Consider the following 21,241-nt stretch of genomic DNA (forward strand, 5'->3'; position numbering starts at 1 on the left):
CGAGCACACCCTCCCCGTGGCTCACACAGGTGTCAGTGCTGCACACCCACCATGAACTAGGGCCAAGCACCAGCTCCGACTCCAGTGCCTGGAGGATGCTGGGAAGCAATCCCTGTGCAAGGGGCACCAGGGACTGGTACTGTGAGCCCCACCTCCTGGTCAGTGCTCGGGCTCCCAGGGAGACCAGCACCTCCTCCGGCAGGCAACGCATCTCCCACGGGCACACCTGTTGGCTCACTCCTCAGCCTGGTGCCCTTCCCATCTTGAGCTGCAAGTGCCATGCAAAGACCGTGCACTGGGTGACACACAGACCCTCATGTCCTGCCTTCCTCCCAGCCTGGGACCCAAGCACAGGAAGCCAGCTGACCAGCGAGGGCACCGAGACAAGGTGGGAGCCCTGTGCTGGGGACATCAGCACCGCACAGGCCCCTACGGTCACATAGGCGTCCTTTGTGGCAGCTGGGCAGCCAAGTGAGGAGATGGGGAGCAGAGGCAGTGCAGTCCCGGGGTGCAGTGGGAGGTGAGACGGCAGCCCTGGCGCTGCATTGGTGGCTCACGGCAACCTCTGTGCAGGGACCCCTGAGGCCCAGGAGGCCAGGGAGCCTTAGCCTCTCAGGAAAGCCTGAACCCGACATCACTGCCACCAGATGGGGCCGGGGGAGGCAAACGCCCAGACCTTGCCTGGGGGGCCTCAGGACCGAGGCACACAGCAGGCCTCCCCAACACCAGGGCGGTGCAGCACAGGCTCCTGCCTCAGTGCTCAGGGCCGACCCGACAGAGCAGCGCCATCTCGGGAGACCCAAGCCGCACCTGCAGGTGGGAGGAAGCAGCGAACAAGCTGCACACTGCGACAGCCTGACCAGCCCTGCCGCAGTTAGGGTAGATCAAAGCATCCAGACCAAGAGGCAAAAGACAGAACACTGGCAGGATGGTTCCGCTGCCCTCTGAACAGCACGTCCCTTGAACCACTGTGGTCCTGAGGAACAGACTGGCCTCACCCCCTGTATCCCAATGTCACTTTGCAAGAAGGCAGCCGAGCTGTGGCCCAGGTTTGGCAGAAAGCAAGCAGCAGCATCCGGACCACCCCTCCTCAGGCAGCAATATTCCTGCCAAGGCACGCACCCTTCTTAGGAAGAAAACCCCAATGGAGGGGACAGTGTAGGCCGGACTGGGCATCCTGCTATCTGAACAAATCAGGCTCCCGAGGGCACACCGGTGGCTCCTGACCCCCTCTGGGGGACAGACGGGCCTCTGTCCATCCCATCCTCTGGGACTGGGGACCGAGGTCTTCTCAAGGGTGAAGAGGGCCTCATCTCTCTCCTCGAGCCTCCAGAAGGCCCTTGCCACGAGGTCCGCTCACTGCGAGAGGTCACCAACAGGGGGACCTCCGCTCCCGTCAAACAGAGCCTCTCGGCGGCCAGGCTCGGTGATGGCCAGCTCCTGGGCCAGGTCGTTGAAGCGAGAGATGTAGTCAATACTGTTCTCGTTCATCATGCACACCAGCTGAGAGTCGACCACCTGGACGATGGAGGGGACAGACAGGAGCAGGTCAGGGGCAGCTGGCCACCAGGACAGGCACTCCTGGGGAAGGTGGCTCCCACTGGCATGCCCTGGAAGGTGGCCGGTATGCTGGGCTACAAGGAATGCCAGGGCAGCTCCTTCCATGGTGGAAGCACGCTGGTGGCTTCCTCCCCATGACTTGTGTTCACTGGGAAGGCAGATCCAACAGTGCCAGCCTTGCCCTGTCCAGCCTCAGCTTCTACCACGGTCAGCTCCACTGAAACCCCCTCAGTCACCCTGTCCACACTGCCTCACAGACAACATGTGTGGGCGTTGGGTGCTCAGGAAGGTCTTTCTGCAGCGAGCCGTTCAAGCTGCTCACAACAGATGGGTCCCTCCGGAGTATCAGCAGTGTCTGCTTGGTCCTGCCCGCCCACATGTGCAACACTTCACCTGGGATCTTGCTGAGGATGTAAATTCTGACTAGGGGCCAAAGGGTGGGCCCCTTCCAACTGCAATGTGCTTCTGCACATGGCCTACTGGTCACCCAGAGTAGGAGGTCCTGACTTTCTGTGCTACCAGCATCCAAACATGTCGGAGGCAAAGCCACCAGCCTCCGGTGGGTGGACCCAGGGTTCACCACGTCACTGCTGATGTCATGTCCCGGGCAGGCCGAGTTCCCCAGGCCTTCTCTGAGGCATCCTGGACCTGTTTGGTCCAGGTTCTCCTCAACTATGTGATGGCAGTGTCCTTAAGGACACCTAGCAAGGCCTGAGAGCCAGCCCTGGGAAGTGCAGCTCCAGGAAGTTAGCAGCTGGTTACAGGCCCTTGTGTCTTCTTACAGCACCTGCTGCTTTCCATCTTGGGTGACCAATGGATATGCCCCGTCTCTACCTTCCTCAAGGCCTGGCTGACCCACAGGAGCATCCAGCCTGTTAGCAAAAAGAGACCGCACTGGTTTAAAGAAGGGTTATGACAACACAAAGCCTCTGTATGGACCATTGCCACATGGGACTCCAACTGCCTGGGGCAAGGGAGGCGTACATCTGTACTGCCCAGACTTCGTCAGCTTCCTTGGCCAGGTACAGCACAATGAGGGGGTGCTACAGCTAGCCTGGGGGCCAGATGGCGTCACATCTACCACCCACCCCGAACCCCGCCTCAGGTCACCCAGGCAGTCTGCAGCCTCACAGCTAGAGAAGCACTCAACAAGACCCGATTCAGCACTGTCTGCCTTCACAGGCTTACCTCCACCAACCCAGCGCTCCCCAGCTCTGACGCCTACCTCCACCAACCCAGCGCCTCCCAGCTCTGGTGCCATTATAGCTGGACTGTCATCTTAGGGTCTGCCACTGGCCCAGGTTTCCAGATCTTTCCATTCTCTAGTCAGAGACCTGGATATGAATGTGTTGCCTCCTAAATACTTAACATCTTGGTGGAGAACCACTTGCCAAGTAGCAGGAGGAATCCAGGATCCTCGCAAAGGAAGGCTTGGCGGTCAGGTTCCACTCACCTCTGTGACATCTGCCAGGGACCTGGACACAAATGAGTCCCGTGAGTTCCCGTCCAACAGAGTGGGGCCAAGCAAGCAAGTGCTGCTGTTGCCCCCAGCAGTGGCCGGCAGCGTCTTTCGGCTCTTCTCGGGGGAGATGAAGCTCGCTGCAGAGAGAAGGCCAGGGAGGGGCACTGTGACATCTGCCTCAGCGAGAAGGGTCCTGTGGGCAGGGTGGATAGTCTGGCCAGGGCCTCGCAAGCACCCAGCATCAGGAACTCTTGTGCAGTGTTCTAACTGCTCTCCCACAGCCTGGGAGCGTGCAGGTCTACCCCCATTCTTCAGGACCCCCCCCCCCTTCTCTGATCAGATGGGCACCAAGGCTGTTCCAACTTTTCCCCGAGTTAGCTTTACCTCTGACATGTCTCTACTATGAATGACAATAGTAACAGCTCACAGTGCTGGTTCTCCCCACAGTCCCAAGCCCCAAGCCCCAGTTCCTCTGATGAATTTGCCATCTGTTTACCACGCCTGTCCCAGGGCTGCCTTGTCACCCCCAGCAGTCGCCCCTGATGACCTCATGGAAGCTTTTCCTGTAGAGGCAGCTAGTAGCCCATGTGTCCCTAGCGGCCCTTCCTTCCACACCAACACCTGGCACTCCTGAGCACAGGCAGTGGGCGTGCCATGTGTGCCCTCAACTCCGACCTGTGAGAATATGCCACAGAGCACTGCACTGCCCTCACAGAGGAGCCAACAGAGTCCAAACGGCCACCTGGGTATTAACCCATCAGCAGAGCCCCTGGTTCAAGTCTTGGCTACTCTAATACAGCTTCCTGCTAATGCAACTGGGAGGAAGTGATAATGGCCCGAATACTTGAGCCCCTGCCATGTGGGAGATGTGATGGGATTCCAGGCTCCTGGTTTCAGCCCAGCCCAGGCGCTTGAGGAGCGAACCATGGAGGGAACACTGATTTTTCTCTCTCCCTTTCCCTGCTACTCTTCGAAACACAGAGAATCTGCATCTCCCCCGCCCACTCCACACCGTGTGAAAACTCAAGACCTCCCCGCATCTCCCCAAAAGAAAGAAACCAAAAGACACACAGCCCCCGTGGGAGTGCAGCCACCAACACGAGATTGGAGTCCCGTGGACTCTGGCCCCTGGCAGGTCCTACGGGAGAGCCACACTCACCAAACAGGCTGCTGAGTGAGGAGTCTGTGGAGTCACTGGGGTACCACTGGGGGTCATGGGTGGGGGAGGCAATCCAGTTGGGCTGGGGGCTGCTGGGTGGAGAGTGAGGACTCTTGGAGCTGTCACTGCCGTTCAGTTTGGCTGGAGAGAGAGGGACTCCTTCCCCTGTCAACCAGAGTCTCAGGTCAGTGCAGCCACATGCAGGGAAATAGCACCCGTTTCCCGCCCCTCAGAAGGCAGCTGGTGGCACAGGCACAGCTGGATGGTGGAGACCTAAGGTGCCAAAGGGGCACAAACAAGGATGGCAACAGGTCTGGGGCAGAGGGTCCAGGACACCACGGGCTCCAAAGGACGGAGCAGGCCTGGGGCAGAGGGTCATGGAGGCATCAGGGGGGCTTCTAGCTACAGGACAATGTGATGCAGAGTGCTGGCAGGAAGTGGCATGGAGGAGCCAAGCCTTGTGCTAAGAGCAGCCCTGTGCAGGGCTGATTATCCCCAACTTGCTCCTGAGAAGATGTAGGCCAGAGGCTGACAGGCTACCAACTGCGTGTTCCTGAATCTGTAGTCTGAGACAGCGCCAGCAAGGCCAGAGCCTGGCAGCACCTTTTAGAGGCCAACGTCCAGTTCTCAAAAGCAAAAGCCCAAGTGGCACAGCCCCAGCAAGGGCAGCAGGACATCTGAGCAGGAAGTCCGAGTCCCCTTGCTGATGGCCAACCCTGCTTCCAGCTGGAGAGGTTACCACGTTCCTACCGAACTGTCCGGAGCTGATGGCGATCTCAATGATGGAGTCACTGATCTGTGTGGCGGGCTCGCCCTGCGACAGCACATCCTCGGGGGGGCCGGGCAGGGAAATGTCCAGCAGGGCGGAGACATTGGGTGGAGACAGCCGAGTGCTGGAGCCTTCCGAGGAGGGCACAGGTGCGGAGAGGCCGTTCTGGAGGTGAGCCTTGGGCAGCTCAGACAGGGAGAGAACAGGTGAGCCCTGCTGGAGACAGGTGTGCTCAGACGTGCGGCAGGCAGAGTGACCTGGTGGCTGCAGAGCTCTCACCCTTCCAAGGGAAAGCACTGGGGATCCACATCTCCCCAAACAGGAGCGGCAGTGGTCAGGAGCCAGGGCGACCACTGCCCATGACACACAGCGGCAGCAGTCACAGGACCCAGGGCGTGCACTGCCCGTGACACACTGCAGCAGCAGTCACAGGACCCAGGGTGACCACTGCCCGTGGGATAGCTGGGAGCACACAGCTACAGCAAGTTCTGAGGAAGGCACCAATTGAAAGCTTCCTCCACTCGGCAAACTCTGAGTGAGCCAGTCTTGCGGGGCGGGGGGAGGGAAGGAGATCTGAGTTAAACACACATCCATCACGAACAAGAAAAGGGGTGATGGGCAGCAAGCCAAGTACCAAGGCCTGTGTGCCAGGACTCAGCACTGGCTCGGGCAGGCAGAGTCCTTAGGTATGGACCTTGTCCAGCATCCCCAAAGCACACTCTACCTGGAAACTGTCTGCCACGGGCTCCTCAGGCCTCGAGCGGATGCTGATGAACGAGCTGCCTGAACCCTAGGGAACACCAGGAATGTGGGTGAGCAGCCATAGGGAGTGAGAACAAGGGCCCAGAGGAAACGCAAACGGAGCGAACTCAGGGTTTGAAATAGTGTGAGCCACAGGCAAGACCCCAAGAACCAGCCCACCCCTCCCCACTGTCTGGCAGTTTCAAGCAGGCTGTGGGCGGCCAGGAGCAACAAGACAGCTAGAGACCATGCAGGGTGACAGCCGGGAACTCTCCCTGACGCTCCCAGAGGAGGCTGTGGTCACGCAGGCCAGCTACCTCACACACTTCCCAGCCCAGGTTCGTGGTGTCACAAGCCACCCAAGCACGGTCCTGGCTGTCCCTCCCACTGGGCCCCCCGGCCCCTACGACTGCCTACCCTCCAGTCCCACTTCCCCCCAAGCAGAACCTAGGTCCAGCATGACCTTAGCCCGTGGACTTGTCCCCTCCGCGGGAAGCGGTGGTCACATTGGAGAGCCCTTCCAAACAAACTCACCTCCACTGAACGGACGGGGTCTTCATGTCGGTGGGTTCCAGTGGAGTCCTGCGCTGAGGCAGCAGCTGCCACCTTGTCTGAAGCCAGTGGCGAGATGCCCGACAAGCCCTCGGCGTCCAGCACGGGGAGGGGACTCCCAGGGAGGATGCCGGCGCTTTTTGCAGCCAGGTCTATAGCACCTGCCGTGGGAACGACACCTCGAGGCTCTGCTCACCTGCCAGGACACTCCCCACCCAGAGGGCTCAAGGACAGCTTCTCAGGACCCAGGTCAGTGTGAGAGCACAGAGTAACCACACGCTATAGGCTGTGACTCACGCAGAGTACAAGTTTCATAGTGTCACTCAGACCCTTGTGACAGGCATTACCACAGACTTACTGGCCAGGGAACTCGTGGCCTGGGGGGGAAGGGCCTTGGGCACAATCGGTCGGGACACAGCCACTTTGCTCAGAGAAGACTGGATGGGACGGAAGGAGCCTCTCCCTGCGAGAGCAAGGACACCGCCAGTGGTCAGTCTGCACAGCAGTAACGCTCCCTGCCTGACGGGACTGCTCAGGGCCACCTTCACTGGCTGAGCCACGCTCACACTGCTGGCCCAACACTGGCCCGTGACATGCGCAGGTGTTTCAGTGGCCCCCGATGTCTCCCAGGAGCTGCCGAGACTGTGGCCACCACCGTGGTCTTGCGGGATGGCCCTCTAAGATGCTGCAGACCTCTCTGAGGTGACTGCTGTGTCAGCTCCCACGCCAGGGTCTAACCCTGCCACGCTCCAGGAGGTCACGCTCCAGCAGGACCAGTACAAAAGGCCGAGGGCAGAGTGCCTCCCCACGAGCTGTCCTACGCAGCAGCCCCTGCAGAGCCAGGTCCCACTGGACCTGCACGCTGAGCCTCAGTCATTCCTCCATCCAAGATCACACCTGCTCCACAAAGTGCCTGCCCAGACGCTGCGGGCGGCAGCTGCACACAGACGCCCCGAGCACGTGAGGCCATTCAACGTCTGTCCTGCAGGCCACGCCAGCCCAGTAAGAGGACACAGACACCACTGTTGGCCACACGCAGGCAGCAGGAAGGGGAATCAGCTGGAGAAGCCCATCTTTACCTGTGAGTGAGGAGTTGGACAGGATGGAGAAGGAGCAGACGTTATGGGACTGGCCTTCAGATGGCCTAGGAAGCAGCATTCTCTGCAGAGGAAAACCATAGTCAGGGCGGGGAGAAGACGCCGGCACCCAAACTGCAAAAGCTGGTTTGAACCAACAGGCCATGAGGAGGAAGTGGACTAGAACGTTCTGAAGCCGATGACATGAGGGCAGCCAGGGAACCTAAGCGCCCAAATTCCGGGTCTCCTCTGAAATGAATCCAGGGTGAACCTCTGCCAGGGTCCACTGGAGGCTTAGCAGAACAGCCCGCCTTCACCCGGCTGACTGCAGGACTCAGCTGGAATGACCCAGTTTGTTATCTTTCACACCACCAGGGGCGACAGTGAGCAGCATCCTCATACAGGATCCCTGTCACATAGAAGGAAGTAGGCATGGAGGGCACCAGGAGGGCACCGGGGACAGCAGGTGGCCCCAGAGAAGAGGAAGCTGGACAGGTCACTGAGACTGCAGGACATCAAGACAAAACACTAGCGAAGGAGGGCCTGTCACCAAACACGCGGCTGTTGCTCTCACCCCTGTACAAAGGATTTGGGGCTCACCATGACCCAGCTTGGGCCCCCAAGAAGCCCATGCTGTGAGTGCCGGGAGAAACCAGAGAAACCAGTGAGGCAAGCCACTGGAGACAACAGCAGCAGCCACACGGAGACACATGACACGCGGCCAGAAGCACCCAGGCTTGAGTCACCCCAGGCTTGCCTTGATGGGGGGAGCGGCCAGACGGCTCGATGAGAGCTACCACCACATGGAACCTTCACGCCCGGAAGAACACTACAGAGCAGCAAGGCCATGAAGTCGGGAGTAGTGGCTGCCAGAGCTGAAGGAGGTGCAGGGGGGCCAAGACTGCAGCGCTCCCCCAGAGGGAGGAAGCAACCATCACCCCACATTGCGGCAGGCAGCTGGACGTGGCCCTGGCCACGAGGCTCGCACTGCCCGCTGCTAAGGGCAGACCGAGAATGTACAGGCGCACAGCCGGGACGAACAGCACCCAAGACGCACAGTGTCCTCCTTCTCAAGAGCCCTGCGCAATCGCTCATGCCGCAATGCATCAATCTCAAGGGAAAAGAGGCCCTCAGACTAACCCAAAAATTTCTCATTGATCCACAAAAACACACAGTCCGCGCCTTCCCGGACCAGCTCCCTTCACCTCACGCCCCTTACCCTACCCCTTCACAGTGCGTCTTCGGCGCCGCTTCTGCCTGTAGACCCCCCATTCAGTTTTCGGGTTTAGAAGAGGTCTGGCCTCTGGCCAACCACTTCTGGGTCCAACGTGGGACCCTCCTGGACCCGCAGCCTGCTTTGACGCTCCCCTTTCCTCACAGGTACCAAGTCGTTCGCACTGCTAACACTTACACTTCCGTCCTAGTCCAAGGGTGGAGGCCTGTTTCTCCTTGTTTGACCCCATGAAAACCAGTGTGTCCTGGCTAGTCCCGCCCCTGCGGGAGCCCAAGCAGCACTGACCTGTACCACCAGGGGCTTGCGCAGGTGGCGTTTCCGCAACTTCCTGGGCTTGGGGAGAAAGAAATCCGACTGCATCTGCAAGGCAAACAGCGGCGGCCTCGAAGGGCTGGTCCCTGCTGGCGGGGCGAGGGTACGGGCAGGGGCACTCACGCTGATAGAGTTCAGATGCTGTCGGAAGCTCAGCTCTGCGTCCTTACTCGGGGAGAAGAGCTTCCCGTGCCGGCTGTTGGGGGGCAAGGTTGTAGGGACAGCAAAGAGGCCGCCGTCTGAGTCCCTGCTGCCCGCGCTGGAGGGACCGGCCACTAGGAGGGGTCGCGGAGGATTCCTCACATCTGGAAGGGAGAAGGGACGTGAGCCAAGGCTGCAGGTGCAGCACGCCCAGGGCACGCAGCCTGCTGGAGGCCACGAGGTCCGGATGAGCCGCTCAGCTGCCTCAGAAATAAGTGCCAAATAAGGCACCTTCAAAAAGGGCACAAAAATGTGATTTATGAAAAAAACGACACAGACACATTATCTACACTGATTTTTATGCCTGAAACACACTCTAATCCCACCTTCCAGTGTGTCTCAGCCCCGTCAAAGGCAGCTTTCCCACCTTGCCCTTGAAATTCTCGTTCCCATTCTGACTGGGTGCAGCGCTCCTGCGGAGGGCCAAAGCGCATCACCACTGGTGCGACAGCCAGCTGGCAGGTCAGACCGTCCACGGGGTTTCAGAGGCGGACATGCCTTCAGGGTGACCTGGTAGAGGCTTCTCCAGGGAGGGGGAAGTCTCCTTCGGAAGGAACACAGCCAGGGGCATTCTCCAAACACAAGTCACCGTGGAAAACAAGGAAAAGCAGGACAGGACACTGAGCTCCTGACACAGACACCGCTTCTTGTAGGATGCGCAGCGGAGACCTGGGCCTGGGGCTGAAGCACCGGGCACCAGTGGTCAGCAGCTTCAGGGAGCGTGTGGCGATACTTGAGATGCAGAGCGCGCTCCAGTCACAGTCACCCCCAGCCCCTCTGCGTCTGCTGGGCCTTGGAAGGACACCAGCAGGACGGTCCAGGACAGGTCTGCCTACTGGGGCACACACCTCTGTGGTGGCCAGAAGTGCTCAGGGGCCACAGTGAGGGGGACAGGGAAGGAATTATCCAAGCTTTTTACTCTTCTAAAATTCACACAGAAGTCAGCATTTTAGCCACAACCATCTGTTTTGCTACAAACAGGCATGTGCACCCTGCTCCCTTCGTGGTGTCAGGCCCTGGGCACAGACTTAACCTGAACACAGTTGGTCAGGGTGCACAGTGCTGGCAGATTCCTGCTGTTTTCTTCCAGGACTTACATTAGCTTCTAGAGCACGCCGTAACCGCAGGTGTTTCACACCAAAAACAAGTGGGGATCAATTCAGACAGAATCTGCCATTCTGAGGTGCTAGGAGCCTCTTCTGGCCTCTGGAGGCAAAACCCCCAAAGTGACCAGGCTGGCAAAGGATCCATCCCCTGGCTTCTTGCTGACTCCAGCAACACCCTGTGCCCAGCCCTCATCCTCCGCAGCTACCGGTCAGTGCTGACCAGGCAGCAGGGAGGCCTGCAGGAGCCTCACCTGAGGCACAGGGTGTGGAGCCCGCTGCGAAGGTCTTGCTGCCGCGGAGGGCAGACTGGTTTCGAGGGCAGCGGGGGCTTCGAGAGCTGATGGTGGCCATCTTCCCTGGGGGCGTCGCCGACTGCTCCTCCGGGGCAGGCCTCACGGGGGCTGTGGACACGGCACCTCCTTCGGAAGCCTGGACATAAATGGGCCAAATGACACCCACACTTGCAATGTGGGAATCCTCCGGAACGGACACAACCAGAGGCAAAAGGAGTGACAAGAACTCAGAAACAAAGGGCTGACACTGAGGTACAGTGACAGAGTAGCACATGTGACAGCACAATCCCATATGGGGGCCAACTGTGTCCCATCTGCCCCACTTCCTATCCAATTCCCTGCTAACGGCCCAAGTCCTTGGGACCCTATACCATGTGGGACACCTAGAAGCAGCTCCGGGGTTTGGCCTAGTCCAGTGGTGGCTGTTGTGGCCATCTGAGAAGTGAACAAGCAGATGAAAGAACTGTCTCCCCTTCTAACTCTAAATAGAGAATTAATAAAGTTTTTACGGGCAGGTATGGTAGCTCAACAAGCTAATTCTCTGCATACAGCACTGGCCTCCTGCGTGGGCGCAGTGTGAGTCCCAGCTACTGCATTTCCAATCCAGCTCTCTGCCTCCTGTGGCCTGGGAACGCAGAGAATGGCTCCAGCCTGTGGGTCCTTGCACCCGTGTGGGAGACCCATAAATTCATGGCTCCTGGCTTCGGATCGGCTCAGCTCTGGCTCTCACAGCCGTTGGGGATAAACCAGCAGACGGAGGATCTCTTTCTCCTTGGTAAATCTTTTTTAGAGGAGAGACAGATCCATCCAGCTGGACCTGAGCCAATCGGAAGCTTGGAGCCTGAAGCTTCCCGAATCCCACGCGGCTGCAGGGTCCTAAGGACTTAAGTCGTCTTCCACTGCTTTCCGAGGCCACAGACAAGGAGCTGGGTAGAAAAACGTAGCAGCTTGGACTCGAAATGGTGCCCATACGGGATGCTGGTGCCACAGGTAGAAGCTTCACTCACTATGCCACCGCACCAGCCAAGCCTATGGGAACAACAGTGGCCCCGTCAGCTTCTAAGTCAAGGAAGAAAACTCGCGTCCAACCCTGGAGGCCCCTGGCATGGGCTCAGCATGCCCATTTTGCCTCCACCTTTCTGCTCAACACCCTGCAGCCCCCAGAAATACCTGGCCAGGAGTCTTAGCTTCTCGGCTCTCCTGCTCACCTGCTCACTCCCACACCCAAGGCCTTGCGGGGAGCCCCGCTCCTACAGTCCCTGCAGCTCATTCCCACCTTTCTCCCCAGTTGCTCTCACAGGCGAGGCCGCGGGCTCAACCTCCATCCCGCTCTAGACCACCTGCTGATTCCTGCCGCCCCCCCGGCCCACTTGGTTGCCGGGTCTTACAGAGAAGCAGGGAAGGGGCACTGCTCTGCTCCATGGCCACAGGACCAAGAGTGGAAACAAGCAGTTCCTGCAGCCCAGCTGACAGCCCCACAGGATGGGGCAGACCTACTTACCAGCCTGGGGCTGACCTCGGTGGAGATGAGCCTCAGCAGGCAGCTGAGGAGCCGCTGCCTGTGCACGGCGGGCGGGGAGCCAGGGCGGCCCTCGGGGCCCAGCACCGCCAGCCAGTCGTACTCCAGCTGCAGCTTACTGGGCTTGCCCATCATGAGGTAGACTTCGGCCAGCGTAAGGCTTTCGGAGGTCTGCAGGTTCCAGCCCTCCTCCCGGAGCTGCTGGGCCAGCCGGCTGGCAGGAAGCTCCTTTGGGGGCCTGGCAGGAGGCGGCTGTCCCTGAGGCTGTGGGGGCTCCTCCACGGGAATGTCCGCAGAGTCCTTAGTGCAAGTATCCGGGGGCGTCCCAGGGCCTGGCAGAGGCTCCGAGCCGGGTGGGCTGGGGGCAGTGACCTCCTCACCGCCCCTACCAGGAGCATGAGTCTCTGGGGAGGGTGCCCTCCTGGGAGGAGGGGGCTCCCTGCCAGGCTGAGAGTCCATGCAGCGGCACTGCTCAGGGACAATGAGGTCCTGACAGGACTTCAGGTAGCGGGGCAGGGGGTCAAGGAGCGAGAGTTCATCATTCAGGTCCGGGAGTTGGCCGCAGGAACACGGCAAAGGCTCTGGCTCTCGCGTGGGGCCCTCGCCCACGTCTGTCGGAGCCCCAGAGGTCTTCTCAAGGTGTGGCTCGTCTTGGTGTCCAGGGGAAGGCCTGTCAGCAGCATTCGGGCTGCTGAGGCAGGGGGCAGGCCCCTCCCCAGGACCACTTTCGGGTGAGCTATCCCCTGAGCTCTGTAAAGCATCTGTGGGGAGAGGCCGCCCCCCAGCCCTTCCCTCAGCACCACTGCGCGGGCACTTCACCTGGCCCCGGGCTGTGCCCTGCCCACCTGGGATGCCCAGGATCTGGGCAGGGGGCAGTGAGTGAGTGTCCTTGGAACTCTGCTTGCACCGGCCGCCCTCCTGCCAGTGCACTGTGCAGAAGGCCTTGGAGTGCACCACGCGGGCCACACCCGGCAGCGGGGTCAGCGTGCAATTTTCACCTGGGAACAGGTGCAGGGCCACCCTCTCCTGTGCTGGTGGGCTGCGTGGGCCCTGCACCTGGTGCTCCTCCAGTGTCTTGCGCTGAATGCACCGTCAAGGAACCACGCCCTACAGTGTCCACCCCGCTGGCCACCAGCCACAGGGCCCAGAAAGCCCACCTCACTCACCTCACCAGAGCTGATCATGCTCCCCAGACTCTCCCTCAGGCACCTGCACACCTTCACACACCTTGTGGACCCACGAGCAATGTGCAGCAGCACGGACACACGGCTCAGCCTTTTGGCAGGTTTGCCTGCCGAGGCCCGGGGGGCTCTGAGCTTTAATTCTAACTTGACATTGCAGTTTGACCTCATCAGAAAAAGATACAATCCGAACCTCATGCAGGGCCCATTTCTGCTTTAAGAACTCGATGAGGCTGGAGACCTTCCGGTGCAGCTCCACGATCATCCTGCAGACGACAGGGAGTGAGGCTCGCAGAGCGGCCCAGGTACCACGCTGGCATGCTGCACAGCATTCAAGGACTATGTCAACACTTATAAATCCAGGGTGGTGCTCTGTGCACAAATCCGAGCTCCAAGGAGCTGGGGAGAGGGGACAGGAGGGCTTTGTGCAAAAAGAGAACTTGGAGCAGCCCACTCTTCTCCCATGTTCTGCCTAGTCCTCCACAGGGCCCTGGCCGTGGAGTTGAGGCTCCGTGTCCCCACGATCTTAGAGTCTTCAGGACACCAGTGGTTATGTATCCAGGACCCCACCCTGGCTACCCGATCCTCATCTGAGACACAAGAAGGTCCCTGAGGGATACTGACATGTTCCCTGAAGTCCTGTGCAGGCAGCTGGGCCTGGGTACCTGAGGCGCGGATTCTGAGCGAGGCTCTGCACGCGGGCCCAGGCGTGGTTGTTCCGTGGCTGGAGCTCCACAGGAACTTTCAGGGGGAGGCGAACGGGCTTTTGGTCCTCTTCATCACTCAAGCCTGTGACGGAGAACACACATAACCTGAGGCAGAAGGCAAAGTGCACTGCAAGAAAACAGCTGTGGGCATGCTGCCTTGCAGAGTGAGCGAGAAATGGCCAGTGCCACCCAGGCTCATGCCAAGGCAGGGCACAGACCAGGCACCAGCTTCATTCTTCACAGCGGCTCAGGGGCTGGCCACTCTCTCAATGGGATGACACGGAGTGACACGCACCATCGGGGTCACAGAGCTTCTTCAGGGCTCGACACATGGGCGCTTTGATCCTCAGGTTTCTCCCCTTGTAGCGCACGGTCGTCGCCCTGGGAACAAAATTGAGGAAATGATGAGATCCTAGGCTGACAAAAGGAAGGGCGGGCCAGTCTGTCCGAGATGTGCCAAGCCGATGCAGGGGGATCCCCGAATCCCCACTGTGGCCTCCACAGCTGTCCCATCATCCCCACTGCTTCCCCAGGATGGCAGCGATGCATGGTCTGCTCCCAGGGAGAGGGCAGCCATGCCGTGAACACCAATCTTCCCTCCTCCGCCAAGGGGCCTCTGCCCAGCTACGTCAGCACTGCCCCTCAGAACCCAGGGACGCACAGACAGTCTGGGGTGTCACAAGGGCACACTCCCTCTAAATGACCAACAACTCGGCCAGATTCTGTAGATCTGCTTGCAATCTGCTTACTACAACTGGAGGTGGACTGAAACCACAAAGAAAAATTCCAAAACAAACCGAATGAGCATGAAACCAAGAACGTACTCAAGCCTTGCTGCTACCGTCAAGGCTCTTGGCTGGTTTGGAAATGCAATTTTAAAGGATGTATCTTTGCTGGAGTTTGATTGGCAAGAACATCCAAGCGGAATTCCCAGGAGTGTCCTAGTGGGAGCAGCATCCATCCCCCCAGCTGGTGAGTGGACGTGGCTCTCCAGGTCCTACAGAACGCGCAGAGCACACACGCAGTGCTCCGTGGCCTCCTGCTTTAGTCAGGTGAGATGGAAAGGGCTGGGTCTGTCCTAACTGTTGAGAAACAGCAGTGGGAGTGACAGGCAGAAGGGGAAAGGCGATTTACACACGTTTGTACTGGCCCCTGTGCATGTGTGTTCCCAAGGAAGAAAGTGGAGAAGGGCTCGAGCCAAATGACCACTGCGGTTATCTTTAGTGAGAGGAGGGGACAGAGTGGTTGGGACGGTCACATTTGACTGTATATATAGAAGTGTATATATACTTCCATAATTTTGAAGAACACAATTCTAGTATTATCTTTACTACCTTATAGTATAAAGTGTTGCTTAATTCTAGAATTGCAATAAAACAAATTGTGGTCTTCAAGGAAAGGCAGCTTTTCCTCAGTGATGTTGCCTGGAACATGAGTGTAATCCCCCACAGGCGCCTGCTCAGCTCCCAACAGGCTTCCACAAGGAACCCGCATCACTACCATTCCCATATCGCAGGAAACACAGCTGGGATCCCATTCTAAGAAGAAACAGCTTTGGGCCCAGCGATGTGGCCTAGCGGCTAAAGTCCTTGCCTTAAACACCCCAAACACCCCGGGATCCCATATGGGCGCCGGTTCTAATCCCGGCAGCCGCACTTCCCATCCAGCTCCCTGCTTGTGGCCTGGGAAAGCAGTCAAGGACGGCCCAAAGCCTTGGGACCCTGCACCCGTGTGGGAGACCTGGAGGAGGTTCCTGGCTCCTGATCGGCACAGCAACGTGGGGAATGAACCACTGGACGGAAGATCTTCCTCTCTCTGTCTCCTCCTCTCTGTGTATCTGACTTTGTAATAAAAATAAATCCAAAAAGAAGAAACAGCTTTGGGGCAGTGGTCAGGATACCAGCACCCCATAACACAGTTCCTGATCCAGTTTACTGCTGGCACCTTGGGGAGTCCACAAACGTGGATCCTTGCCGTCCGTGTGGGAGACCTGGACTGAGCTCCAGGGTCCTGGCTCTGGCCTGGGCCCTGCTGTGGCTGCTGCAGGCTTCAGGAGTGGACTGCTGGACAGAAGACTCCTGCGTTGAGGCCAGTGTAATGGCCCAACCGGCTAATCCTCTACGTGCAAGTGCCAGCATCCAATACCGCTGCTGGTTCGTGTCCTAGGAAAGCAGTGAAGAACGGCTCAACCTTGGGACCCTGCACCCACGTAGGACATCTATCCCCTGGAACAGAACCTGGGATCTGCTGAGCTGCAGCCATTACAACCATGTCAGGGTGAACCAGAGGACGAAGATCTTTCTGTCACTCACTCTGTACATATGCACTCCCCTAAATAAATACATTAATAAAAAATGTTTCTGTGTTTACCTTTTAAATAATTTTTTTAAAGGAATGGCTCTAATTTTGGCATTACGGTGTCAACAGAATCAGACTGCCCTGTAGTTTATATTGTTCTCTACAACCATTCCTTTCCTTTTCTGCTCAACTAACAGTCCGGGATCTGGGGTGGTGATTGGTCTGGCAATGTCTAGATACCCATGTCCCATCCTGCAGTGACTGGGCTCAATGCCTAGCCCAACTCCCAAGGTCAGCTTCCTGCCTGCGACGGCTGCAGGACTTGAGCCCTCGGCACTCTTGTGGGATAACCAGAGAGCACGCTCACTTCCACGCTTCAACCTGACCCAGCCTCGGCTGATGCAGGCATCTGGGGAGCGAAATGCTGCACAGGAATCTTCCATATTCTTCTGAGTACAAAGATAAAAAATCCCACAGCACAGTTGCTGTGTCAGTGTGAACCAAGCCCCGGCCTGGCGGCCAGCCCACAGCCTGCTGCTGCAGACTCCTCGTCCGACAGCCTCCACCTGGACCCCAGACCCACTACGGGAAGTTCTACTGCATTCAGAAGACAGCAAGTGCCCTCCCGCGGGGACCTGGTCAGCAATCCTGGCTCCTTCCTAAGCAGCAAACCATATGACTTAGCTGTATGGGGTCTGGCTCAGCTACAGCTTCAGGAACCTCCGAAAGACGCTCATGATGGAAACAGGAAAAAGCACACAGCAGCGCTGGGCAGGTGTCCACCAAGAGTTCCCAAGGTTTGACCTCGGGTCTCTGGAGGAGAGAAGGAAAGCCAAGTGACAGAGAGGAGGTGACAACATCCTGCAGACAGAGGAGACCAGGAAGGCTGTCCTGGGGGCAGAGGGTCAGGAGCGGCTTTTAGGAGAGGGCACGCGAGGGGTCTGAGTAAGGCAGGTCAAACGCGCAGGGCTCAGCGAGCAGGAGTTTGCTGCTGCTGCAAAAGCTAAGGGCCAGTGCAGCCACCGGGGAGGGGCCAGGCTTTAGTGGGATTTAGAAAGCAACATGCAGGTGAAGCACAGGACTAACACCTGCAGTGTTACCCAGAAGAACTGAAACAGGCAGGGCATGGGGCTGAGCAGCACCGGGGAGCTTGGCAGAAAGGTGGCAAACAGCAAGAACTGGGGACCAGTTTAGGGTCCAAGCAACAGGGTGGAGAGGATCCAGACACTGCCCAGGCCAGGTGCCCTGGCAGCTGGTGTTACTGGCTGCTGAGGCCTGGCAGAAGTGCGATGAGGAGGAGCAGGGGTGGGGGGCTGGAGACTGGACCAGCAGGAGGACAGGCCTCGTGGATGCCAGGGGGTGGAGGATGTGAAGCGCACAGTCTGGGGTCTTTTCAGAATGTCAAGGTCACAGTCACAGGTCAGCGCCCCCGGCAGAAGATAGCCTGAGTGGACTCCGGCAGCGTGCAGCTCCATCAGGCTGACAGCTCCTGCAGGACTGACCGACTACTGAGCGGACACCGAGGTCCAGCTCGGAGGGTCTTCATGGAGAAAGGCGCACCCACGTCAGCGTCTATGCTTCCAGCTGCAGCAGGCCAAGAGCCAGCAGCGCTCAGTGCAGGCGTCTGTCCTAGCGGTCAGGCCGGCCACAGGCCATGGCCGCTGCGCTCCTGCCAGGGCAGAGGCTGGCAGGCAGCGATGGCAGCTCAAGGAGCTGGGGCCCTGCATCAGCTCCTACTCCCACTTCATCAACTCCAGCTGTCACGGGCACTTTTTATAAACGTTCTTTATTTTGTTTTATGATATAGTTGCACAGGTTGTGGGGTTGTGTCATGGGCATTTGTAGAGTGAACCAGCAGATAAAAGCATGCACACACTTGTTCACTTGCCGTTTCTTTAATAAATAACATTTTACAAACAAAGCCTGGCAAACTCACTTACCCGACCTGAATGAGTTCATTCAACTTTGTTGCATTCTTGTCATCCATACCTTCAGACAGAAAACAAACACGTGAGACTAGGCTCCGCCAGCAGCGCCGTCCTACCCAGCGGATCACATACACCGAGGATGGCTGCTAAGGGATCAAGCTGACCCAGAGGGAAACCTCCACAGGTGCAGCGAGTCCCTCACCAGCAATCAGGCCAGCAGCCTACCCACGTGCACGCCCCAGCTCCCCACACAGAACCCTGGCCTGTGTGCCTCAGGGGCCTGGCTGTGGACCCAGCACCCCGGAATGACAGCCAGACACTGTCACGCCGTCCAGCTCCCTGCCGTTCTCACTGCTGATGGAGATGCTGAGCTGCAGGAGGGTCATGGACAACCGACAGTCAGGAAGACAACAGAGGGATGGGTGTCTGGGCACTCATTCCAAATTTCTCAAAGTTTGGAAAAAAAAAAAAAAAGAAAAAGAAAAAAACTTTGAAGGAAACAAAACCAAGCAGCAAGCACACAGGCCGGAGACAGACACTGCAACTCGCATGCAGGGGCAGGGACTAACTAGCCACTAGGAGCGTAGCACAGGCCACGAACGCTGCTGAAACCTGCCAAACCTGGGCTGGACATTCAGCAAAGATGCAAAGATGACATTACAGAATAAAACAGGGCCTGGTGCAGCAGCCTGGTGACTAAATCCTCAACTTATATCTGCCGGGATCCCATATGGGAACCTATTCATATCCTGGTAGCTCCGCTTCCCACCCAGCTCCCTGCCTGAGGCCTGGGAAAGCAGACGAGGACGGCCCAAAGCCTTGGGACCCTGCACCCGTGTGGGAGACCCGGAGGGGGCTCCTGGCTTCAGAACAGCTCAGCTCTGGCCGTTGCGGCCACTTGGGGAGTGAACCAGTGGATGGAAAATGTTTGTCTCTGTCTCTCCTCTCAGTATATCTGCCTTTCCAATGAAAAATAAACTAAATCTTAAGAAAAGAAACATAACAAGAATCCATAGCTAGTGCAACTGGAAGATGGAAAGGGATTTCAGCAAAGAACCAGACAATGATAGTGGACGTGGAGCCGCTCACAGGAAGGGGCAGAGCCCCGCCTAGCGGGGATGGGGGAATCTGCCACGCTCACCCCGGGATCTGAGGGAGGGATGGCAGGGACAGCGGCGCCTGGAAGGGTGCACAGAGGGAGGCCTGTGGGCACATCACATCGTGCAAGCCTTGCGTGACACATGGCCCTTTCTGCCTTCATCTCAGGAGCGATGGGAAACCAGCGGTGTGTGGGAAAGGCATGGAGGGCGGCACGAGGGGCAGCTGCCTGGGACGTCCTGGCCGAGGGCAGCAGGCACACCACCGCAGCAGGCTGCGCCTGGAGCTCAAGGCTAGCTTCTGCACCAGCAAGGAAGGACAGGCAGCGAGCACTGGGGAGAGCCATGTAAAACTGGCCCTGCACTAGCACCCCACTGCTGCTGTGCCCCAGTGGCACGGGCAGAGGCCAAGTGCACGGCAAGCCAGTCACATGCCCAGCAAAGAGCCCTGAGCACATCTTTTCCATCAAACTGGAGGAGCCTCAAACGCTTTTGCTAGCAGGAATGACATCACCCCGCAGAAAAGCTGACGGTGTCTGACACAGGCAGCCCACGTGCAAGGGCAAGAGCAGACCTCGTCCACGACTCGGGAGACTTCACTGCCACAGTTGCCAGGCAGTTCAGTGCCCTCCTCTCAGTCACAGTTGCCAGGTAGTTCAGTGCCCCCCACACAGGCACAGCAGCCAGGCAGTTCAGTGCCCCCCCCACAGGCACAGCGGCCAGGCAGAGCAGAGATGCACACCCACAGGCACACAGCAAGACACGGGCGACAAGCGAACAAGGCACATGACTGACATAGCTGTGGCTTCAGGTGCCAAGAGCTGCACATGTGGCACACGCAGCAATGCCAAAGGACAGAAGCAGGCAACACTGAGAGAGCGGGGCGCGACCAGAAAGGCGGAGCTCTAGGACCTCGGGAGGCTAGTGGCATTCTGGGGTGAGTCACCCAACGTCACGGAGCAGGGATCACAGGAGCCCAGACACTAATGTGGGCTTGGAGACATTGGAGGCAGACCCAGCACTGTGCCATGGGAAGCAGGCACCCCACAGACTGCCAAGACCAGAAGCCACTGCGAGAGATCAGCATTGTGGTGTAACGGGAACAGCCACAGCCTACAGAGTCAGCATCCCATACGGCAACCTATTCAAGTCCTGGATGCTCCATTCCACACCAGGTTCCTACTCATGGCCTGTGAGAAACAGCAGAGGCTGCCGTAAGTGCCTGGGACCTTGCACCCACGTGGGAGACCAGAATGCAGTACCTGGCCCAAAGCAGCCACTGCAGCCATCTGGGGAGTTAACCAGCAGACGGCAGGACCTCTCTCTGGTGTTCCCTCTAACTTTTTCAAAACAAATACATGAATCTTAAAAAGCAAACAAACAAATATCAACTCAAGCCCCCCCGAGGGAAGGCCATAGCAGGGGAAGGCCAGGCAGCCAGGGAAGAAGCCCTGGCTCCCAGGACAGCCTGAGCAGCGGGGTGACACCAGCTGCTTACTCCTGTCCAAGGAGAGTGGCCATGAGATGGATTGGGGGAGGCATGGAGGCTGACAGCTGACACCACAGGGCAGTCACAGGGTCACAGGGACTAGAGGGAGCAACCAACACCCACGCGGCACCTGAAGCTGTAGGGATGGCACAGCCAAGCAGGGAGACTCAGGAGGAGGGCAGCATCCAGCACCCGCCCCAGAGGTGGGGATGCTGGGCAGGGCGGAGGTGTGTCTCAGGGTGTGATAGTCACAGTGTCAGGTTGACAGCGGCCTGCCTTCATCCGGGCGGCATGAAGGGCAGACGCAGAGGGAGAGCGAGTGGTCAGCCAACCAGCCGTGGCCCCTGGGCCACACAGGATGCCCTGGCACAGGCCCCAGGGCGGGGGTGTCCCCACCCAGTGCTGGCAAGGGAGGGGCCAGATGCTTCCAAAGACAGTGCCCTGCTCTGGGTCTGTGAGCCCAGGAGCCCATGGTCACACACAGGTCCCATCCTCAGCTGGTGAGGTATTACAGCCACGCAAGGGACAGCTTCAAGGTCATGTGAAGAACCAAAGGG

At 58.5% G+C, this 21,241-nt stretch overlaps 1 protein-coding gene across 1 annotated transcript in view; it reads right to left on the reverse strand.

Moving 5' to 3' along the window:
- Window positions 1-1,234: 1,234 nt before the first annotated feature.
- LOC121151778 (protein cramped-like) overlaps window positions 1,235-21,241 on the reverse strand; it is a 33,705-nt gene continuing 13,698 nt past the window's right edge. The window contains exons 6-21 of the mRNA XM_040973578.1: window positions 18,111-18,159; window positions 14,168-14,253; window positions 13,831-13,954; window positions 13,350-13,431; window positions 11,967-13,064; window positions 10,424-10,601; window positions 8,989-9,170; window positions 8,839-8,913; window positions 7,323-7,404; window positions 6,602-6,706; window positions 6,226-6,404; window positions 5,675-5,740; window positions 4,932-5,163; window positions 4,182-4,346; window positions 3,014-3,159; window positions 1,235-1,518 (exon numbers count right to left, since the gene is read on the reverse strand). Coding sequence (XP_040829512.1) covers window positions 1,357-1,518; window positions 3,014-3,159; window positions 4,182-4,346; window positions 4,932-5,163; window positions 5,675-5,740; window positions 6,226-6,404; window positions 6,602-6,706; window positions 7,323-7,404; window positions 8,839-8,913; window positions 8,989-9,170; window positions 10,424-10,601; window positions 11,967-13,064; window positions 13,350-13,431; window positions 13,831-13,954; window positions 14,168-14,253; window positions 18,111-18,159 — 3,011 coding nt within the window. The 3' untranslated portion in view covers window positions 1,235-1,356. The remainder of the gene's footprint in view (window positions 1,519-3,013; window positions 3,160-4,181; window positions 4,347-4,931; window positions 5,164-5,674; window positions 5,741-6,225; window positions 6,405-6,601; window positions 6,707-7,322; window positions 7,405-8,838; window positions 8,914-8,988; window positions 9,171-10,423; window positions 10,602-11,966; window positions 13,065-13,349; window positions 13,432-13,830; window positions 13,955-14,167; window positions 14,254-18,110; window positions 18,160-21,241) is intronic.

The sequence above is a fragment of the Ochotona curzoniae genome, unplaced genomic scaffold (assembly GCF_017591425.1).
Source record: "Ochotona curzoniae isolate NIBS_2020 unplaced genomic scaffold, NIBS_Ocur_1.0 contig_2321, whole genome shotgun sequence".
Lineage (NCBI taxonomy): Eukaryota > Metazoa > Chordata > Mammalia > Lagomorpha > Ochotonidae > Ochotona > Ochotona curzoniae.